This window comes from Enhydra lutris, unplaced genomic scaffold, assembly GCF_002288905.1.
Source record: "Enhydra lutris kenyoni isolate GAN:26980312 unplaced genomic scaffold, ASM228890v2 scaffoldscaffold43, whole genome shotgun sequence".
Lineage (NCBI taxonomy): Eukaryota > Metazoa > Chordata > Mammalia > Carnivora > Mustelidae > Enhydra > Enhydra lutris.
The window spans coordinates 703,168-727,657 of NW_019154127.1; the positions used below are offsets into that span (position 1 = coordinate 703,168).

General features: G+C 36.6%; 1 protein-coding gene across 7 annotated transcripts in view; it reads right to left on the minus strand.

Moving 5' to 3' along the window:
* Positions 1-945: 945 nt before the first annotated feature.
* LOC111155720 (glutamate ionotropic receptor kainate type subunit 1) overlaps positions 946-24,490 on the minus strand; it is a 384,988-nt gene continuing 361,443 nt past the window's right edge. For 4 of the 7 annotated variants that reach the window (XM_022516058.1, XM_022516056.1, XM_022516061.1 and 1 more), the window contains 3 exons: positions 23,436-23,661; positions 18,222-18,472; positions 946-1,146 (listed from right to left, as the gene is read on the minus strand). In XM_022516058.1, the coding sequence (XP_022371766.1) occupies positions 991-1,146; positions 18,222-18,472; positions 23,436-23,661 (633 nt within the window). In that variant the 3' untranslated portion in view covers positions 946-990. Of the gene's footprint in view, positions 1,147-1,554; positions 1,642-16,713; positions 16,864-18,221; positions 18,473-23,435; positions 23,662-24,490 lie in introns of those variants that run through there. The other 3 variants (XM_022516055.1, XM_022516054.1, XM_022516059.1) reach the window with 2 other exon arrangements.

The window sequence follows — 24,490 nt, forward strand, 5'->3', positions numbered from 1 at the left end:
TTTTGCCACACCCAGCTCCGTTTTAGCCCTATTTGCTCTTCTCTCAGGGGCTTCAGATGTGCTGCTTCCTCAGTCTGGAATGTTTGCTTCTCCACCTTGTGTCCCTCCCTTCACCTGATTGACTTGTCATCCTAGTTGAGCTACGCTTTCCTTCATGAAGACTTCCTTGGTTGAATATTTCTCCTGCACGGTCCTTCAGCTTCTGGCTTCCACAGAGGAAGTGCTAATCCCTCTTTGAGGAATACCATGTTTTTCTTTTTTGTTTAACTAAACTATGTGAGGGCAGGACCATCTCTAAGCAGAACCTAGAACGGTGCCCAGAATGTGGTAGACCACTTCTATTTTTTGAATGAATATCCCTTTTTTCAGAATCCTTTTATCTTATACTCACGGATGTTCCAAGTGCCATTTTAAAGTACTTATGAAGTTAGATTTTAAAGCACAAAGATGAATAGTTTCACTTTACTATAATAGCTAGGTATTTGGTATGAACTAAAAGTTTTTTTTTTTTTTTTAAACTTAGTCAGAAGTGATTCTGTCTGAACAGGTGGAGAGAGTCATCAAAATAGAAAACTGACAACAGATGACACTTGGCAACCAAACATTGTGAATGGGAGCCGAGTAAAGGGGAACAAACCAACACTCAAACCTTTTCTGGAAAAACAAAACAACAAAACAAAACAAAACCCTGTTGTTTTATTATTATTTAGAAAGAACACACAGAAATTTATCCAGAAGAGAGAAAAGGCAAAATAAGTGAGCATACAAATTCATTTCAAAAGAACCAGTGCCACTTCCCAAGTACTATCTGTCTCTGTGAGCTTCTTAAACTTTTGTATTTCTTATATCTCTATATATAACCATAGTTATATATAAAGATACATGGAAACACATCACGCACTTGTCAGGAATCCTTCCTCCCAAAACCTGTAGTGAGCATATCCTTTTTTTTTTTTTTTTCTGAAAGCTGCCTGTAGATGTGTTCTTGGATCATGCCACAGTCTCTTTCCTCTGAGTTCGTCTCTGATGGCAAGTAAGGATACTTGTGAAGGGAGATTTCCCCTTAGTTCTTGACTTTTTCTTTAGCTTTTTCTGATTTTTGAGTGAGATTCCCAGTTCTTCCATGATGGCATTGAAAGAGAGACACTAGAGAACATGAAATAATAGAGCATCAGTATAACCAAACTAGCTCCCTCCTCTGCTGATCTGTCTCTCACCTAGGTTTTTATGAATACAAGATATTGGTCTAGGGCAACTCTGCCACAGAGTAAGTTCCCGGCCAGTTCCCACACCTCCTCCTCCACCCACTGGCCATTTGCCTTTTCTATTTGGGGAAACTGAGGCAGCAGGCTAGCTGGGCAGACTTTGGGGTTTCATTCACTGATGCAGTAGTATAAGACTACCCAGTTAGGTTCTCAAAATAGACAACTTACCTTTGTTGAGACACCAAAATAGAGTTAAGTTAAGTCATTTCCCCCATTGAGATGATCCAAACATTGATAGGTTTATCAAGGCATACGGACACTTCAGTAATGCTATAGAAAATGAACAAACCTTCTCTACACCAAGGCTTTGTTTTTTTCTCCCATGAAACCTTACTTTGTTCCTAAAATAAAATCTAATTCTTGATGACTTTCCTTTCTGATAAAAAAAAAAGAAAAAAAAAACAATTTTAAATTGTATATTTTCTCCAAAAAAACAGAGATCTGGCAGCAGCAATGATGCAGCTGTGGTTGAAATGAAAATAATATGGTACTGAACTGCACAGCAAAGATGATGGCATTATACAAGGAGAAAATGGAGCAATGATTATGAAATATCACACATATGCAGATGGCATATATACGTACAGATCTATTACAATTACACTGTATGGATTCACATGCACAGTATACAAATGCTATAATAAAACATAATTTACTGTCATTTCTTCCAGCCAAGATAAGATCTTCGAGTGACAAATTCTTGCTTATAGAGATTTCTATAAAGTAGTATTGTTTTTTATGAGATCACTCTTAAAACACCCTTCAAACCCCAAAGCTGTTGGTAAAGTGTGTGGAAGGGCAACTGTGTGACTCATTTGTGATTAACTCAAAAAATGGATATGTTAAACACAAACAATGATATGCCACCAGCTGATTTCTTGAGGTCGTGAGGGCCTGATAGGAAGAAATTGGTGATTCACGCGTGCAATGCGGGAAATGTCTCCTGCAGTCCTTGCATATCAAGAGGCGACATGTATTTTTGAAAATCTACACTCCATTTTTGATCCATAGAAAAATTGATGTAGTTTAAATAAACAATACTCTTTAAAAAAATATATTTATTTATTTATTTATGAGAGAGAGAGAGAGAGAGAGAGAGAGAGAGAGAGAATATCTCCAGCAGCTTCCATGCTGGGGTGTGGAGCCATAGATGGGGCTTGATCTCATGACCCTGAGATCATAACCTGAGTGGAAACCAAGAGTTAGGATGCTTAACTGACTGAGCCACCCAGGTGTGGATAAATAAGCAGTATTTTTAATTTTTCTACTTGATTTGAAAACCGGACAGACAAATTTAGATCTTAGATGTAAATTACTGGTCTATCAGACACACACCTCCAAAAAAAGTACTCATTTTTGTATGACTTTGTCTCTTTTACACATGAATGTTTATAGGATTGGAATTTCATTTCCATTTTCTTATAGTAGTGAAAATTCATGTTATGCATGTTAATTTCCTTTCAAATGGTAAGTTGTGGCTTCAGTGAACTGAGAGGGAGATCATGTCACACAAAGAAAAATTTCAAAATGTTTTCTATGAATTATACTTTCAAAAAATATTATAGTAGGTATGTCACATATTAATGTTTTTTTGTAGCATAATGTGATGTGAAATTTATGTTACTAAGATGAATTGAATGTTTTATAGTGCCTTTGTGGTAGATGGTGTTGCATTGGGGTTTTGCAACTTTTGCTCAGATATTTATTTTAATGTAAGTTTTTTTGTTTGTATTTTTTTATTTTATTTTTTTGCACAGGACATTTCTAATTTCAGGAGGATCATTAAAATGGAAGGAAGAGAGAGAGAGAAGGAAGAAGTGCCAAGGATTTTATACCCCACACTATTACACACAAATCTCATAGCAATCTTATAAGGTAGGAATTATTATGCTCATTATGTAGATAGGGAAATTTATTATTGGAGAAATTAAGTAATTTGTCCAGGAAATGTGGCTTGCAAGAGGAAAAGCTCACATTTGAACTCAGTCCATCTGACTTCCCAGACTCAATTGCTTTTACTTAAAATCTCCACCACCTTGATTAATTTTTTTTATTAAATCACTATAGAGAATTTTTTGTAGATTCTTTTCCTATAAATATATGTTAAGAAATTGCAATCTTTGTGTTTTATTTCAACTCTCAAACATTTGATTTTAGACATTTCTCTTCATTTTGCCCTAAAACTACCAAAGCAAGTCTCCAAATGTGGCTCCCATAAGAGACACAACCAGGAGGGGGCTTGAAACCCTCTCTCTCACTCTCTCTTATTTTGGGTAGTAGAGCAGTCACAGATGTTATCTTGACAATACATTTCAATTATGTTTCTCTTTAAAAACACAGTCTTCCTTCAAATTTTGTATTGCCTTAAAATACAACAAAGGTCTAGTCTTTTGATCAACTCCAAGTATTTATTTCTTGCTGCCCGCATGAAAGTGAATATAAATATAGTTTTATGAGTGGTTTGGTTTCTCTCTCTTTGGTCACAAACAATGATTTCTTTTTGATTCTCACTTTGTCTCCAACTGTCAAAAAAGAAAATGGCAAGATATTGGAGATGACCTTTCTGCTTCCAAGTTTTTGCTGTAGGCATAAGGCAAGATGACCTTTAAGGTCCCTACCAGCCATGAGCTCAAGCAAACCACACTCTTGTATCCACAGGAAATGAAACTGTTGAAGGTCATCTCAGCACAGAGTGACACGAGACGGTCTCCTATTCATTCTTCAATTTGCCTTTTATAATCTCAGAATTAAAGATCACACACACACACACACACACACACACATATATATAAATAAATATATATTAATATATATTGAGCTTCTGAATTAGGATAAAAATTTAAGTAGTTTTCCAAAGCTTCTATTTCTGGACATGGTTTTCATGAACTCTCTTGTGTTCACAGGGCCATAGAAAATTAAGCTTAAGCATGGAAGTTTAAATTTCTAAACCTACTTCATTAGAAAGTGTCAGACATATGGATGACCACCTAGCTGCCATGCTTGGTAGGTAGGGAAATTAGAGGTAGGATAGATACCTCAGCAGTACCCTCTAGTGCTTTGCAGACTGGAAACTCCCCTGTAGCATGCATCCTGGGTCCTTTTATTTTTCTCTGGTGGGTGGAGTTCATATTTTCAATGGATCCACACATATGACCACAAATGATAGTTGTGAGTTGGCCCAATATCAGAATGCTGGAATTTAAATTTTAGCTACAGTGCCCAGTAGCTGGGTTACACTGAGCAAGATATTTAGTTTCTCTTTGACTCAGTTTCCTTATCTATAAAATGGAAACAATAGTAGAAGTCTTTTCATTGAGTAGTTTGTGAATGGTTGGGCAGGTACCTGTAAAACACACAGCACACAGCAGGTACCTGTAAAACACACAGCCTGGCACATCTCTTTCTTTAAAATAACATTGTATACATCACTGAAAATATTTTAAGTCTATGGAACTTGCTATATGTATTTTGTTTTGTTTGCTTGTTGTTTGTTTTTTGGATGGAAAGCAAGAACAGTGAAAGGTTGATGCTCCTTTAATTTTAGCCATTGTATGCCTTTTTATGCACTAATTCTTTGTTTATACCAGTGTTTTAAAGTAGGTTTTCTACATATTTAATACATAGCATTTTCAATGCTTATTTACTTGTTTTACCCAGCTCATAACACATTTTAGTATTTATGTAGTAATAGGCTTTATGACAGCTTGTGTCTTGCCTGTGAAGGATAGGTGTTCAAGCATAATAAGAAAATGAAAATTAACTGCAGTCCCTTGCCATAAAAAAAAAAAAATTATCTCTGCTTCTGAACCCATTGACAATGAATCCCTATGATGACAAGTCTGATAGGAAAATTCACTTATAAATAAATGGGTTTATAGTAATAAACTATATTAGTACCTTTTATGCTGTTCTGGACATCGTCCAAAGATAGTCAGGTGTGTCTATGTACGCGCAAGTGAGAGTGTGTGTGCCTGTGACTTCTCTTGTAGAGGGAAGGAAGCTGAGATACAAGTAGTCTGCTAGAAACCACTAGCGAAGCTTCAGCCAGCCCCATAGCTCTTCTGGTTTTTACAAGGAAAAGGATTTGCTTGTTTTGCAGAGAGCCATTCCTCTTCTCCACTTGTTTTGCGCCTGTGGTGTGTCCTGAATGACCGCGCCACCCCCTCGACCCCACCATCATTTTCTTCTCCCGCCCTCTTTTCTTCCTTTTTTTTTTTTTTTTTTTTTACCTTCCTCTTTGGCTAGATTTTTAAAAGTAATTGCTGACAGCATGGCACCTCCTTTGGAATAATCCCCAATATTTAATTTCTTGGTACTGGTGTGAACCGTAATATACATTATTCTTCTTTCCTGACACCTTTATCCTTGTATTACAAATATTCCCCCAGAAGGGGTGGGAGGAGCTAATCGAGTTCTTGCTTTGTACCTAAAATAAACTGCCTTAAAAAAAAGTAGTCTGGGGGTGAAGAGTGATTTCTTTTAAGTTATAGGAAAAGCTGTGTTTTAAAATTTGATTTGAGTTTACAGTATTGAAAGGATCAAGGTAGGCTGACTGGGAATGGCTTTGCTAGTTGCAAACTTGGCATCAGATTGTGAATATCAGATTGATTTGTTATTGTGTATTTAACGTTTTTTGCATTTGGTGCTTTTATTCATTGGTACATTTAGAAGAACTGGTTGGAATGCATTCCTTTACACCTTACATTTTGAATAGGTTTCTCTTGCTACTTTATTGGGCTTTTTATTTAAAGACAAACGAAGTGGTCTGTGACATTGTCTAATAAATTTTCACATTAAGTGCTGAAGAAAGATATAGATAATATTTGTGTCATCTTATAGATATAAAATCTTTCATTTTATATAGATATGCTTTAACTTGAAAGCAAGCTGTAATCTGAAGTCTTTTTGTAAAGACCATTTTTAGTAAAATAGACCAAATTTTAGTGAAATATAGAAATCAAGGAACAGGTTACTGAGAAATAATGAGATTATCATTGCTCTTATTTTCTTGGTCTTATCAAATTACTATCACAGTTCTGTGGAGGGAATGTCTCAGTGATATATATATTTTTTAAGACTTTTATTTATTTATTTGAGAGAGAGAGAGAGAGTGTGAGAGAGAGCATGAGGGGGGGAAGGTCAGAAGGAGAAGCAGACTCCCCACAGAGCTGGGAGCTCAATGCAGGACTCCACCCCGTGACTCGGGGATTATGACCCGAGTTGAAGGCAGTGGCTTAACCAACTGAGCCACCCAGATGCCCTGATTTTTTTCTTTTTAAGAAGAAGTTCTAAACATTCATATCCTTAACATTTTTAAACTCTGAGGTTCAATGTGGGAACAACCTAGAGTGTTCAAAATGTTAGGAAACTTTTTAAGGAATAAGGATGGAAGAATTCTATTCATACATTTGTTACCTTACAACTTTGGAAAGTCTGATCACCTATCTGCATATATGTTTTATGTCTTCACAGGATAATCGATGATCTAAAAGCAGAGATCAAGCTCCAGTGATCTCCCACTAATTATGTTAAGGAAGGGGGAGGGGAATTGTTGGAGTAGCCACGTGTACACAATCTTTGTGTGAAGTTCTTGTATCCCAGAACTCATAATTTGGCTACCATCTACTCTTGTTTTATCAATTTTCTGGGTTCATTCAGAGTCCCTGGACCATTTCTTCTGCAACTATTCTTGGACTTAAATTTGAGAGGTTGAGAGTCAGCCATCACATCATCTTCCAGAATAGTGGTTATGATTAATTGTGCCTGAAAGCTAATGAGAGAGCTGAGTCTCATCTCAACTGTGCCCCAAATTTTGTGGTAGAGGAAATCTAGACACTGAACTAGAACTTCAAGATGTGGTCTCCTTATCACCACCTGTGACCCAGAATCCACTCATCGCCCAGCCCATTTTCCTGCACCTTCCATATTTAAAGTGGCACTCCACTTCCTTTAGCCCTATCTTCCCTTTGGCTACAGTTTGTCAATCCCACTAACTCATTTTCCTAGTTCCTTTTAATTTTATGTTGTCACCATCTCTATATCCTTTTCCATCTCAAGTCCTCTATCTTATCTTTTTGCCCCCACACTTGAGGCTTGATGCCAACATCTTTGCTCTCTCAGATCCTAGATGTAAGCTAATTCTTTGCATGAATGCATACCCCAGAATTCCCTGTTTTCCAATCTGAGCTCCTTTGAACCATAAACATACACCTGGGGGGGACACAGTTACTCAGTAACACCAGGTACATGAGGATCATCTTTCTGGGGTCCATCTTTATTAAAGATTGTATTTAAAAAAGTTTTTCTTCCATTAAAATAAATACAAGTGTATAGTGGAGTGGAGATTATATATATATATATATATATATATATATACATATATATATAATATAAATAAATATATTAAATATATAAAAATTACATATAGATATAAATATATATTATTTATTTTTTAGAATTCTTAAAGTTTTCACTTGGAGTGGCTGCTCAGGGCTCTTACACCCAAACTGTTAGGTATCAGTTCATTCTCCTCTAACATTAGGTATAATTTCATGGAAAACTTTGAAAGGTGAGGTTAACACTGGAGCAGTACTTTATTTTGATATTAATCCATGTGCTTTTTCCAAATCTTCTGACTCTAAACCCTTTTTCCACTTTTAAAGTCATAGCAAGAGCTTTTCTATGCATTACCCTCAGGGTAGGGATGACAGAAAGAAAAAAAAGTAAAATTTGCAGCTTTGAGTTCTTAAATAGATTTTTGTGGATCTATTGAAGCCACTGCAGTCTTTGAAGCTATTAATTACAACAACCAGGTGTCTGAAAGAAGGAAAAAGAAGGCACTTTGAATTGTAAAAGTTTGCCTTAGAACCTTCAGGGTCCAGCCAGTGGGACTGGGGATAGGGTATGAAGCTGGGATGGTTCTATATCTGTTTTCAAGGAGAATCATCCAGCTAGGGACTGGGAGAGCCTAGATGCTGAAGAATACCAGAGAATGAGCCCCTCACTTGCCATTTTTCAGGTTAAACTCCGATGGGCTAAGATAAGGCAAATAAATGTGGGACAGCTTAGTAGATGGGAGAATCTGAAAATGCACGGAAATTGTGCCCACTCTCTGTCTCAGACTAAGAGGAAGCAGTCACTAGAGTGCAGAAATGGCATCAAAGCCGATCATCAGGCCAGTTGGAGATTGTCCTCTGCCTCCCATGGCCTCTGAATGTTGCTCAAGGGCAGCTGAAACTTTCCATTGCCCTAGAGTGGACATGAAAGTGGCTGATAGGTATAGAGAGGTGGCTGCAAAGTGGTCCACTCAAGTGTTATGACCAAAGAGCAGAAAGTTTTTGCTCTAAGGATAAGCCTCAGGTGGGCCATACATATCTAGAAGTGAGCAACTCTCCTTGCTTAAAAATGGCAGAAATGTGGGTTTGCATGCCAACCCAAAGGACCCACAGTGCCTTTCTCCTGTCTGGAGTCATCATCAGAGGCCAATGTGACAGTCTTCTTTGGCTTTCTGTCTCTTTTCTGTTAGAGCCATAAAAATAAACTTTAAGTATTTTTTTGCATGCCCCTTCTCATATAGTGAATGGTCTTAGCCTTGAGGTAAATTGAGCCTGATGGAGGGTTTTAGTTGTCCATAGTGCGTGTGTGAGCTACCATGGAGTCCTTGCAATACCAGCTTATGCCCTTATGTAGGGGATATACATTTTTTCTCAAGCTATAAACCGAGGTGTGCAAGAAAATTATCTGATGCTATAAAAAAATTAACAAATCCCACCTTAGCTTAGAGATCCCTGGGTATCTAGTGGGTATTATCAACTCAAGGTAACTCACTCTTCATTTAAAACTAAGTTTCTTTTGCTAATGGCTCAGTTAAAATGAGTCTCTCCCCATCTCCCTATTCCTCTTCTTTCCCAGGTTCATCTGGGTAGAGGAGAGTTTAATAGAGAGCCTGGGCATTGTAATAGTGGGAGAAGCTAATCTATGGCCATGCTCTATCCTTTGGCTTCCACTGGGGTGTGGCATCCTAGGGGGTCTTGGATGCTATACTCTCTCTCTGCTGTGTTCTCTGAGATGCTTGTGGCCCCACTATGGTCTTCATGTCACATTGAGTCTTTTCTACTCCAACTCAACTCTTTCAGTCCAGTGGTTCTCTTGGCTGTTCCACAAAGCTCTTCATTGGGAAGCATCATGGAGTTTTCACTGAGACACTCTAGGACAGAGCAGGAGTATGATGCTGTTCGGTGTTCATGGCTTATACCTTGTTATTCCACCATTCTGGAGACAGTTGGATGTAAAATTTCTTTCAAGTTTTGCCATCTCCTGGGTTACACCCTCTGAACCCCAAAATAGTATTTTCTGTTTAGGATCCTTCCTGAGATTTTCTGAAGTTTCTATTTCCTGTCCTCAGGTTGGGACTTGGCTCAGGGATGGTCATGAAGCCTTCTCTCAGGACTTCTGGTACCATCAAGTTTTAAGGACTTCCTTCCCATTCTTCCCTTCTTTCCTAGGGGTCAAAAACTGGTCAGAATTGGAACATGAGGGAGGAAAATATCATTTTGTGCATTTCTCCAACTTTGGGTCTCTGGGTTTTGGATCCTGTTAATTAAAGATAAACTATATGAATTATAACAACTAACTTACTCAATGAAACATCTGGTTCTTTAACCTGAAAGCCACGGTTTTCAAGATTTTTGCCTATGCTACAAATCTGTAAAGTCTACTTAAAACTCAAAAGCTAAAAGTTTGATTCATGTCTGGCTTGGAAGCAATACATATAAAAAACCTTGATTCTTAAAGGTGGTGGAGGGTAGGGGTAAAAGCAATAGACAGTAAGAGCACATCAACTTTTTTCTTTGTTTCCTTTTGTCCTTAATAGAATTTAAGTTCCATTTACAGAATAGTTTCCCCCATGCACTCCAGTCCCACTGATATCCCCTTTCTTGAATTGTGATTGAGAATGTAATCAGTTCCATAGCTTCAAATAACCTCTAACTATATGTCTTTGTTTGGCACATTTGTTGTTTTATTTTGTTATTATTTTTACCTATCCTGTGGGCTCATCAAAGTCTAGAATGATTTTACTTCTGTAGCCTTCCTTGTGTTTGCAATGCTTTGCTTATGAGTGGATGAGAACTGTTTCATTCTTTGATGCTATGATGTTGGTTTTCTCTATATCCAAAGTGGACCATTCGATCCTGCATCATGGGCAGGGATAGGTAATTCTGCTTATGGCAATAAGAATTTAATATGTCCAGGGTAATTGCATAATATTGTTTACATTTATATTTGGCCAAACCTTTATTATTTTTTTTTTGGTCCTGCTTCTATATTTTTATTTCTTTCCCACTTTTTATCAAACTTAAAAAATATTGTGGCTGGAAGAGAACTTTAAATGTCACCCCCTAATTGCACAGATGGGGAGACTGAGAGTGAGGGAAGAACACTGACTTGCCCAAAGTCACATACCCATTCAGTAATAGCACAGACACCTGCATTCTTGGCTTGTGATTCCCAGGTCACATTTCCATTGAGCCATTTATACCTTTTAGAGTTTGTTTGATTTAGAAGACCCTACCATTGTACCCTGGAAACGTTATTTTTTTTCTTTTTTTTTAAGATTTTATTTATTTATTTGATAGAGATCACAAGTAGGCAGAGAAGCAGGCAGAGAGAGAGGAGGAAGTAGGCTCCCCACCGAGCAGAGAGCCCGATGCGGGGCTTGATCCCAGGACCCTGAGATCATGACCTGAGCCGAAGGCAGAGGCTTAACCCACTAGGCCACCCAGGTGCCCCATTTTTCTAAATGGTTATTAATTGCTTTGGCCTCTCTGTGAATTGATGAATGTTTGGGTTTCCAGGCAAAGGAAAGCCTCTTTCCGCAGTTACAGAAACAACCTATTGAGAGTTCTCCAAATCATTTTCTAAATAAAGTGATCAGACTATGGAAGAAATGAAGCTGAGGACACTTGGAGGCACATTATCAGATGATAATGTGCCAAGTGACACTTAGGACTTAAGATAAATGTGAAGATAGGGTGGGTTATCTGTAGACAGTAGTTTCTTAGTTCTTATGGTTGGTAAAGACTAAGTGATCAGGGCACCATTTTTTTTTTTTTTGAGTTGAAATATCCGAATATTTGAATTCTAAGCACTTCAGCTAAAAAATTGGATAGGAAGAAAATTCTGACCCTACTACCTTAAACTTAGTGGATAAATGGAACAACAACAGTAACTTCTTTACATCACTCAGGCCTTACTCATTATTTTTATGTGTATCTGGACGTATATGTTGTGATATGGAGACATGGTTGTATTGTGCAATTTGGCCAATTAGCCTTATTTGGTTTGCCAATTACAAAGCTCAGATCCTGTAACATGTGAAACTACACAGAACATTTGGTTTTCTATCACAAAAATGTTCTTATTTGTGCAAATAAAATTTCTTTGAAAATTTAAAGGAGAATCCCATTTTCCATGATATCAGTCTCTATGGAGAGGATTTTGAAAACAAAAATGATTTTAATATGCTTGTGCATCTGTGCATATAAAATTCCATAACTGTGGGAAGCATAATGAGATGGTTCCTAAAGGCAAGTTAAAACTGCAGCATCAAGCAGAAATTTTTCATTATCTATAAGAGTTAATTAATTATGCCATTTGGCACATTCAGATGTGCAGAAAATAGTGCAAGAAGTAAGAATGCTTTGCTTTCCTTTTGCTTTCAAGGCCAGGCTACTTTTAAAGTGCTTACTGGGAAATAGACCTTATAGTGTAAAGGGTTATGGGCTTGGAAACTAATTTGGAATCATTGTTTTGCTGCTTTGCCATAGATGGCTTACAGAGAACATTATATAGTGCTAGTCAAATGCAGTAAGGTATTTGGAAATAATTTTGGGGAAAGGTTTAACTATATGATCCAGCTGAATTTCCTAAGAACATTATCTCTACCCACCATGTGTTCCTTAGGTAGTTGCAATTTTGCTGAAAAAACCCTAAAATAATTCAGGTTATAATTTTAGTCTAAGACAAAATCAGCTTTTATTTTTTTTTCTTATTATTATTGCATTGGCTTATGAACAGGCTTGTTAGGAACCAGATTAGACAACATTCTGGGCTCCATAGTTCTTGATGTACTTATTCAATCTTTCATATCTCTCTGCTCTCTTGCTAACTTGAAACAGTCTTCCTTCAGGTATAATCCACAGAAAAACTGCCAGTGTTAATAAAATCTCACTCTTACCATTTAATTTGAAGTCAAATTGCTGTATTCTACTAGCTCCATTTTTAAAAATTATTAGAACTATTTTGCTGTATTTTATATGCAATCTCTTTTACATCCATTCACTTGTTTTAGTTGTGGCTCTGGACCAAGAAACACTCCTCATTCTATGCAAGTGCATTTTGGCTCTCTGAAGACATTGCTCATGCCTTCCATGGATTGTCTCTTCTTTAAGCTAAGCATCCCAGCCATCTAGCTTTAAAGAAAACTCATGCTTACCAACAGTTTTAAACACTTGTATTTAAGATTGTTGGGGAAAAAACTCATGTAAGAAAAGCTATTTTACAAACCTCTTGTACCGAAGATAGTTTTAATAAAACCTCATGTACATGACCTAATTTTGGAGAAAACTGCTATATTTAAGCTAATTTTTTTGAAAACTAATATGTAAAGTAGTTTTAAGCATTCACTTCCAGATTTTGTTAAAAATGTCTATTCCTGGATTACATTCCCTGAGAAGGAATCTATGGGGATAAAACCTATAATCAGTATTTTAAGTAATTTCCCTGGGGGATTCTTAGGTACACCAAAGTCTGAGAACTAATGATGTGAAAACAGAGTTTGGAAATTTTTTTTCATGTTCAAGCCCCTCCCCCCTTTTCCCTAAATTTCACTAAAATGCAATGGCCCTTGGTGGGGTCACTGTGGTCTCAGTGGTTATTTACTTGATATTAAGAGCTCCTTATCTAGGGCATGTATAGAAGGAGAAAGAAGAGAGTGTAAGGAACCTATATTTCTGAAATGTATGGAGGTCCTTGGGGATAAAAGGGTGCAGAGACCAATTAAATTTCTGATTTGATCATTTGGTATAGGCTTAGATCCTATAACTAAATATGAAGGTTATCAATTGAATATAATAAAATTTTTATCTCAAAAATGTGCAGTTTCTTTTTGAATTCTCTCTAGAGAGGGTCTATTGAACATTGAATGCCAAATATGTGCTGTATATCTTGCTTAGAATTAGTGGTCATACCTCTAAAATTAATCAGTAAACATCAGTGACTTATTGAGTGCAAGTTATATGCATATAATGCTTTAGATCTCTACTACATGATAGAATCAACTGGTTATCTTAAAAAAAAAAAAAAAGCTATTGTCCTGCCTCCATTCCAGAATAATCAAAATAGAATTTCTAGAGACGAGGTTCAAAACTTCCACTAGATCCTCATGTATTGTTGATTTGGGTCCTTCTCTTAGTGCAATGAAATTGCCCTTAAGTTTTAATGCTTGTGTAAGGAAATATGGTTTTAGGAATAGTTTGAACCTCTAAACTGGAAAACTTCCTTTCCAAACTGACTTTGTATTAAGTTTCATGGTAAACTGTACTTACTGTCCACCTGACCAGAGAATAATACTTAATTTCTCTATAAGGAACTAACATCTGCTAACCAGTATCTTTTAATAGGATTCTTATAAATGATCTCATTTTCTATGCCATGATATTATTCCTTTTAATTTTCCTAGTAAATATAGGTCAACAGATTACCTTCAATTTACAACTGAGGAAATTGAAGCTCAGAGAAATTAAAAATTACCCCCAAACCAAAACTCTTGTTTATTAAATGGCAGTTATGTGACGGGCATGGCTAATGTGTTGTGTACATTATCACTGGATGAGATGCACACCATCATACCAGTGTTCCCTAGAGTATGATCTGTAGAACAATGGTCTGTCAAGATGCTTTTGGGGAAAAATAAATTCTGTTATCTAATAAGCATGGGGAATACTGAATACTTTCCAATCTTGTTGAAAATTCCCAATGCACACACACAAAAATGATAATTCCCAAAGCATTATAGCATATTAAATACCCTGAGATATCATGCAGTAAAGGAATGTTTAGAATAATGCTCCATGGTTTCCTCAAGCAGGAAAATCTTATTTGGGTAACAGTTTCCAATGGGACCCATTGTGAAGGACACTCCTTCAAATATAACCTTATGATGTAGAAATTATGTCCTGGTATTACATATTAAGAAACCAAAGCTCTAAGAAATTCAGTCATTTTCTACAATCATTCAGCATGTGGCTATACTAAAACCTGCACCTAAGTTTGATTGATTTTGAAAATTCTCTTCTGATCCTAAAATCTAGGACTCCAGGCTGTTGACTAATATCTATTTCTCTGTTAGTAAAGCTGAAATAAAATTGTTGAAAGGATTAACTGTAATGCTGTATCTTTTCAAATATCTCAAGACATTCTGAAAACTGTAAAATAACATATAAATATCAGGAATAGGTAGGATACAGCTTAAAGTGGCACACAAATATTAATTTTATCCAAACCTCTGAGTTACAATTTTAAAAGACAGTCTCTGTAGAAAAGTGAATTTTGTTATTACTAATCTTGATCATCTAAACTTCATCAATCATCCTTATAATTTTTTGGTAGCATCTTTGATTTATTAAATAGCCCTTGGAATCAAGCTTATATAATTTGTGATTTCTATGTACAGAATCAATGAATTATGAATAATAAAATATTTATTCCAACACCTGACTCTATTGATTATGAAGATGCAAATTCTGACCTACGACAAATTCTGGTGCTTTTGCTTCAATAATAGTAAATAAATGTTGGTGTAATTTATAGATATTATCTTAAAAGTTCATTTATTTAAAGAAGAAAGCAAGACTGAGAAACAATCAGGGAGGGAGTCAACTTTCCTAAACATGCTTTACTGGAGAAATATAACATTGACTGGGGAGACCTGTGGTTCAAAATGTGAAACCCACTTAAAGCTAAGCAAAGAGAAGGCAAAATGCTACATGATTGCACAGATGGCTTATCTTTACTTCTGAGAAATATGTTTTGGGGGCTAAATTCATATGTTAAAAGGTAATCCCATTAAAGAGAACAAAGACCAACTTATTCCATATTGAGGGGAGACGAAAGGCATCTTCATTTCCCCTACTCATGGCGAAGAGGAAAAGAAGCTCAGAGGGACAGCAGATATCCTTCATCAGAACAAATTAAGTATGCAGTTGTTTTCTATGTCACCAAGCTGAGACGGAGTGGGAATTATTTACAACATTTTGAATGCAGGTGTAAAATAAATCTCCAGAGATCTGTAATGTGTGTGGAAATTCTTTCTTCTATTTATTTTCTCCTCCTTGCCCTTCTCCCCAATACACTTGGAATGAATTGATAATGACTAAGGGTCCAGAGAAGTGAGTGTGAAAGTGGTAATGCTCAGAAAAGATTTCTATGAGGACAACCACTCTATTCTGGGTGAGTAGGAAGGGAATAAATAACGTCTTGTGAAAAGATGTTTGTCAATGCAGAGTGAGAGTGAGTAAGTGGAAAATAGAAGATGTTATGCATTAGTTCCTAGTTTAGGATCTTCTTTGGAGCTTGCAAGAAATGATCTGTAACATGAAAAAAAAAATCACAGTTCTTTAGAGACTCCAAGCATACTATGATCTGAACCTACAGAGGATTGTCAAGTAAATGTTACAGGATAATGATAATGAATTTCTACTCAGGGATCATTCTTGACTGTGTTATGCCTTCCTGAGTGATGTTCAATTTAGCTAAGGCTCTTCTGTGACGCCAGAGGTTTCAAGTTTATTTTTCATTTTCTGGATCACGTTTTTCAATTTTTTAAATCCAAGACATCTTTGAGTCTTTATGTAAATAATACAGTTTAAATAGTGGAATCAATTTGAGTTGAACATCAACATTGCTACGGAGTTACTACAAAAAGATAGGGCTTGGGTAGTTTGAACATGTGGATCTACAGAACATAAGGGACAGGGAGAGGGAAAGAGGAGAAAAAAAGTCCACAAAGATGAAAACAATTCCACAATATTTGCATTTTGTTTTTATGCTTTGCACTGTTGGAAGTCTGGATCTACTTTTTCATGAGGAAAGACTTGCTTATTTTTAATGCATGAATATAGAACTAAGATAACCATTGTCTTGATGGTATAGCAGATTCTGGAAAATACACATATCTTGGGAATTTATTTACCCCTAATACACCTCAGTTTCAACACAGAATGCACATCTGTTCTCAGTGCATTGAATTCAATGTCTAGAGTCCATGAGTTTTGCTATCTTAAAGGGATAGGGAATTATGGCTATTTATGCTTAGTAGATACAGATATCATCAACAACACCAATTAGCAGAAACAATCTCTACTGGGCATACTTTTTTTCTTTTAACTGATTACACAGTATGAACTGAGGACTGTGTCCGAATCCCTCTCTCCTCTCGAATTAATTTGCCACATTCTAAATCCGTAGATAAAGTGGTTCCAGAAGTAGAGTTGGTTGGATGGGTTTGCTTACACTGCAGTCCATAAAAGAAACAAAAAGCCTTGCATGCAAAAGAAATGAGAAAAATATAGAAAAAAATGAATAAATCAGAAGCAAAAATGAATGTTTAAATGAAAATTTAAATAAAATGAAGCTGGCAATTATGAGAAGCACATTAAAGCATAACATATACAAGCTTTTATTTTTCAAATTAGTTGCATAAAACAAGACACCTCAAGAGTAAATTGAAAGTTTAAACAAAGCAGAACAGTCCATTTTCCCCCTTAAGCAAAGATAGTTTTCTCTAACAAGAAAGGGGTGCTTAATGTTCTCACAACTGACTTATAATTGTTGGAAAATTTTCATGGTAAAACCAGGTTATAATCAATCCCTCCCAGCTTTGGGACTGTAAGGAGAGTTTCCACTTAAAGGAGGTGGGACTGGTATGGGATTATTAGAACTGGCTATTAGAATCAGAACTGGCTACATAATTTGTGGGGTCCAGTACAAAGTGAAAATGTGGAACCCCATTATTAAAAATTATTAATTTCAGGACAGTGACAACTGCGCATTAAACTAGCCCTGTTAATAATTGTTTATAGCCTCAAAATTTTAACAGTAACATTAAATTGAATGGGTGGCCTAATGCACCACAATTGGCATGAGCTTTGTACTTTGTTTATTCTAGTATGCTTATGAAGGAATTCTCTTTAATACAGTCGTCTTATTCAGGATGGTGTAAGTTCCTGGTATGATTTCTATCAAAAATAGAAGTGACAGGCAAAAATGATCAACTACTGAAATCAACTAAAATCCTAAATACGATTTGGAAAAATAAAGTCTCTAATATGTTTTGTTGTCACTCTGTATAATTTAACATATTCCTGGGCCCCCCAAAACTGGTGAATTATCCTTTTACAAATCATATTTCGAGAGAGGTAAATGCTCAGTTACAAAATACTACATTTATATCTTTATGTAAATTGCTTTGCATTAGTACATGTGCTCAGCATCTAGACTTAAAGAAAGGATGGTAACATTTCTCTCAAAGATCTTTTTATAACTTTTCCAATTTTGGATTTATTTCATGCTTACTTTATCTAGGTTTTCTATCTTAAGAGCAAATAACTGTCCGAGAAATTAACGGAGTTTGGAATTTCTGCACTGCCATTCCAAATAGTGCTAATTGGATTTAGTATATAAGGCGCTTCCTTCTTCTCATTAATAAATGATGGGGGGGCTACAATGCCAGGAGCACCTGGCAGGGATTCAATAGCTCTTTGCTTTAACTCAGAAATGGCTCTTCTGGGCATCTAATTCAATAGACTGTTACCAAAAAGGGCAGGCATCTTTAAACCCCCAAATTTAAGACAGATAATGCAAACTAAAACTACCTGGTCTTAGAAAGTGATGACTCACCTGTTCAATATCACTGTTCTTCCGTGATTTGTATATGAATTCCCCAATGGCTACAAATACAGAAAGGACCAGTCCGGCAGCCAGAACAATGAAGATGCCCCCAATATTTTCTACTCCCAGAGCACTGGCCTCTTTGTTGTCCTCCTCGGGGCAGCCATTCCCCCGCCACCACTTCTCTTTCATCATATGCAGCTTGCCCTCTTCTTGTAACTGAAGAATAGCAATAGTGATTTTATCCCGGTAAGGAGAGCCTGTAAGGAAGGTCATTTGGATATTGGTCACCAAAATTTTGACGATGTCAAGAGAGATTATTGTCTTAAAGGTAACAACTTTATGGCTGTTGGGAAACCCCAATCCACACACTGACTGTCAAAGGGCATAGAGGTTGAATTCTGTATTTTGAAGCTCTAAGCAATTGGAAAGTGGATAGCTGACGTGCTGAGATTAACTCTTGCTCAGACTATCGGTTCCTTTTAAACAAGGAAAGGATGAGCTGGGAATTCTGTGACAGCCCTCTGCTTCTAGTGAGCTTCCCATAAATCTTTTCCCACGTTGGTGGATTTCACTGTTTAGATTCCATTTTTTCTCAGTTGTCTAACATAGTGACAGCCAGTGCCATCTTATCTTCTTCCTAGGGCAGCAGCTAGACATTTCCCAGTTCCAGTCCTATCTCACGTTTTCCCAACATCGTCCTCTACTTTCTCTCTTCATTTCCCCAAATATGCAGTAGGAAGGATAAGACTTCAAGTCACTAGGGATAGTGGAACCACCAACTGGAAGGAGTATGGGTACCAGGATAACTGCATGAAGCAGTCTCTCTTTCAATGCACACTGGACCATGGCAAGGTCAACAAACAAACATTTATGGTGTAAGCCACTTGAACATAGCAGATGTTGGTTATAGTAATTAGTCCATACTGACTAATATACTTAGTGACATACTATTAAGATTAGGTTTGAAATACTTCAAAGGTTCTAAAAATTCCACAAGGTTTGGAAAATTTGCAAAGACTTCACTGATATCTTTTAGGTTCAATCTTCTAGTAATGTCACTGAACTTTTAATTATGTTAGGGTTAGATAGTACTGTAGCCATAGCTTGCCCAGTACTGGCTTCTGATGCCAGTTAATGCAAAAGAAGATTTTAAAAGATGGTAAGAGGGGCGCCTGGGTGGCTCAGTGCGTTAAGCCGCTGCCTTCGGCTCAGGTCATGATCTCAGGGTCCTGGGATCGAGCCCCGCATCGGGCTTTCTGCTCAGCAAGGAGCCCGCTTCCTCCTCTCTCTCTGCCTGCCTCTGCCTGCTTGTGATCTCTGTCTGTCAAATAAATAAATTAAAAAAAAAATTATAAAAAAAAAAAATAAAAAAATAAAAGATGGTAAGATGCATTTACTCAATTTCTCATTAGATGCTAAGAATTTTTGTTGGTATTTATTCTACTCAGTAGAAAGGTAGTATACCCTCACTCTTTCCGTTGGAAACTTTAAATAGTTCTTCTTGGTAGAAATTAAAAAATGCAAAAATCAAACAGAAAATAGAAAAATGGTCATCTTAGAACCAAAAGAAATCTTAAAAATCATATAGACCAGTCCATGTATTTTAGCCTTGAAGAAATTTAGAATGTGAAAGTATGAGTAAAAGTACTAGTTACTGGCAAGGACTTAACTCATTTCCTCTCACTTCTCACCTAGTGTTATTTCCCTGAAAGCTGCTTGCTCTACCCCACAGCCTGCCCCTCTTCCTGCCTTCAGTCTCCACATACACAAACCTTATGTTCTGTGGTATGCTTTATGTCAGAAAAGCAGAAGGTTAACATTGTGGCATGTGTCATTTTTCTTTCTTCCTTCCCAAAACTTCCTAAAGTGATTGTCAGTACTCAAAATCAAATTTAAAAGAAGGGCAAAATGTTTTGGGGTTAGATTGTGGCTTGTCAATTAGAAGAATAGATTTTTTTGGTGGGAAAATGACTCTTTTAAGCCAAATTAAAAGATATTGGCTGCTTGCTTAAACACCCCCAGAATAATGGTTAGTGTCAAAATTAGCATCATTAACATACCCATAGCATGTGAGCAATTAAGTGAACCAGGAGAGCTTTGCTTCAATGTACAAGAAAATGCTTTGAAGAGCATTAAGAATGATTCTTATGGTGGCGGTTGCAGCTGTAATCATAGCAGTATACACAAGGGGCGCTCAATAAATGTTGACTGACGCTCTCCTTCTGCCTTCAGGCTGCACAATACCTAAAACATTTCAGACAGACGGGGATCGGATCTCCATTTAAAGTTGTTCTCTAAGGAAGGTAATTTCCAACCTCTTGGTAACCTGTTTAAGCTGTAACTGCTCTCATTCTCCTGAAGTTTTATTTTTAAATCCCTTAGGAGGCACATTTCCAGAGCTTCTGTCCTGAGAGTCTCAGAGAAGCAAAGTTCTCTATTTTGTGTTGTGACTGAGCCGACTTTGCCAATCTTTGACCACGGGAAAGAGTTTAGCTCCTTCGGGGAGTCAGGGAGGGCAAGACCAGAATTGTGTGGAGAATTTTTTTGTATCTGAATATATGTTAGCTTCAGTCTTGTTGTTGTTGCTTAAGTGGACTGAGTGACATCAGAAGTGATTTACTACAAGTCACTTGAAAAAATATATATGTATACACACAGATCTTCCTGAATAGCAACTGAGCTTTCTTAAAGAGTCAATTCATCATAGAAGAAACAGCTCACAAATTTATCCAACAGCTGTATTCCCAATGGATGTATTCTCTCTGAGGTCTGCCATCTGTTCCAATTATTCCTTCATTGTTTTTGGTTTAAAAGCCTGACAGGTTTATAACCAGTATGAAAAATTCCTGGAGTGTATTTCTTTTCATCTAGGGAGGGGGAAGAGCTCTTCAACTTTGGAACTTGTGTGTCAGAGTATGGATGAGGCTGGAAAAAAGTAGACTGCATTGGAACACTCAAATCTCTATATCATATCATATACAATGCTGTGATACTCGTTGAGCTTCGTTTACATGAGGGCAAAGTCATTTTCAAATTGCTGCATTAATTTAGGACTGTTGCAGAAAGAAGCCCCTTGCTTCCTTTCCATTCTCCCTACTCTCAAACTTTAACTTCAGTGTTATATTCATTCATTAGAAGAAATGTTCATTAAAAGTATAGTAAAGTACAAATATTCTCAGAAGGAATGATACATAATGCTATTTTCTCTCATCGTTACCGGATAGGAAATTTGGTGAACAAGGAGTAGTGTTGAAGGTGATCAAGGTGGGCTTATGAGGTGGAAGATAAAATGAGGAAAGTGCAGTTTTCAACTCTATAATTTAATCTAAACATAGTTCTATTAGGGAACCACAGTTGCTCCTCTGAGAAGATGTAGAATATAACAAAATCAATCTTAGGGTCTTGATTTTGAAGATTCAGGTAAAAGCAGCCCACTCCTAGTACTTTTGTCTGACTTTTGGTCCATTTAACTAAAATCAGCAGTTGTTGGATATAAAAAAAAAAAAAGCATCTGTCTTATGCTCCTCGTGCCTATTATGGAAAATGAGGTGACAGAGGTTGGTTAGGGAGACAGTAGATTATTTTACAAATAGAGTCATAGCATTCTTTTAATTAGTGTCTAACAATCCCACTGAGCCTCCTGCAAAACATGTTCACTTAATCAAAGGAGAGTTTACCAATTGGGAAAAAAATATATATATACATATACACTTAACTGGCAATATTGGTATTTTCATCAGGGAAAGTTACTGAAAATAAAGGGACAAGAAAGTAGTTATAGGTTCCCCAATTCAATCATTTTTCAGATTTCTTTAGAATTCATTCTTGATAACAATAGTAATAATAATAATAATAAAGTTTATTTCTCCATAGTATATATTTCTAACAACAGCTAGAGAGCAAGGAATCAAATTGGTTGTGTATTCATAATAAAAGGTAAAGAAAGTTGATCTTTATCTGGTTAATTAAATTAATATTGATCAAAATTTGAATATAAGATATGTAGTCTTTTTTTTAAATGAATTTGGGACTAAATGTTCTAACATTTTGGACAGTCCACCTAAAATCTGATTTTTTTTTAATGAAAAATGGAACATTTAACAAACTTGTAGTCAAATTCCCATATATGCAACTGACTAGCCTGAAAGACAACTGCTCCCTTTGAATGACCACATAGTCTCTAAGTTTCCGTAGTTGCTACCATTCCCTATGGGTTTCTCAAGCAAACGAGTTTATTCAGTTATGGTGTCTCCTTAGCCTCTAAAAGCATTTGTGTTTGTGATCTCTGTTTAATGTTGAGGGTTGAACTGGACAATCTGCTTCAAACAACAAAAATAATAATATAAATAAGCAAAACTAATCTATCTTGGATCCTTAATAATATGACTTGATTGTAACCAAGATATCAGCTTATTAGACTATCCAGTGGTCTAAGGTGGCCCCTGATTTCTCTTCTTTGGAAATCTTACCGCAAAATTACTAATCATTTACTTGAGAGAAGCAGATTACCACCAAACCCAAATCTTATATGATACAGTTTTTCTATAGAGAGAGAGCTCGTAATTGTCCCTTAAATATAGAACACAGTTCTATGTGTTAGGAACGCAAGAAAACCTTGTTATATGGGTCTATATGCCTGCAAGGCAATGATATCCCTAGGGAAAACAGTAGCACGAAATACAGAAATAGCAATATTTGGAGGTTTTAGATAGTTATCCTTGATTGTATCTACATATTGCCAAATAATTATAACTCAATCTTCATCTTTCTTCTTTTATTGATCTAGAATTCTAACCTTTCAACTTTCAGCATCTATATGCACAATTAATTTTGATACATTCCAATATAATTTAAGATAGAACAACTAGATAGGCATGTATAGGTACTGAAGACAATAATGTTAAGAGGATTAGTCAGGAAGATATTCTTTTAAAGATATTTTTTGAGAGTAAAATAATAAAGTTGATACACTCAACCAGGTATGTAATGGTAGAGCTTGAAAGAAACAGTGGGTTGAAAGTTCATTAAGTTAAATATCTGGGACTTGTCATTTCAAAAGATGCCTCTGACCTATATGGATGTTTCCCTTATTGATTAGTCCACCATAGGTATTGTAGAACTTCTCAGAATGTGGAGTAGATATCTCTGAGTTTACTCCCTTCTATCCTTCATAATTGACATTGCCCATCTCAGTCTTGGCTCACGCCTTGCCTCTCTTACCGATAGGTGTTCCCACTCCGTAACCTTTGGAGTCAATGAGGCCCCCAATCTGAGTGAGGTTGCAGTTTCTCTGTGTCACATACTCAATGCTGGTGGACTCCATCAGCAGGGCGTAGTCAGTAGTGAGTACTCGCTGGATTCCTTCATCACTATTTTTAACCAGGGCAGTCTGTTGCCTGCTGCTCATAAAAGCCCACATCTTCTCATAGGTGGATATCTTTGATTTCTGCAGGGAAAGAAAGAACACCCACCAGCAGAGGAGTGCTGAGAAAATGCGTCCTAAAGCTACTCAATATCCCAGTGGTTCAAATAGTATAGAGAGTCTTTCTTTTCAGGTAGAGAACCAGTATGGTGGATCCCTGGACTTCAGTTTGGTAGTTGAGAAGAGCGCAATTACTACAGGAAAACACTGGAAGTTCTGAGGCAGCTATGGAGGAAAAGGAGGAGATCTTGCCGATTAACGGTATAAGATATTGGCTCAAAGTCCTTATGTTGCTTTCTGTTAGGGAAGAAAGAACACTGGTATCGATGACAGCATTTACCTAATGGACTGTGGTCACTAAGAACAAATCCTCAAGGCATACTGGGCCAAGGAATGACTAGCTCACTCCAGGACTCTCTTCATTGACTCCATTCCCCTTCATCCCCTCAACTTCAGCAGGCACTTTTTTACTATCTTCTGGTATGTACATCTCTGGACCTGATACAGCATGCCTTCGCTGGGGGCAGCCCCGAGATAAATCACATGCTATTGCTGCTTTGTTTATGAAAGAACTTCCATTCATTCGTATCTTTTCTGGAAAACTTAGAATACAAATGTTCTTTTCAAGTTGAAATTCAGATCAGAAAATTCTTCATACTGTACTTATATGCTTTTTAATGTATATACTAAATTTTAATTGCAACTATATTTTAGAAAATGAGGGCTGAATATTTCATTTCAAAGTGTTCTATGATGTTGTCTTTCCCCTTATTCTTCAGCTTTTTGATAGATTCAATAATAAATCATAAATATGATGCTTATGTTATCTGTATCTATACATTCCATTATCTCA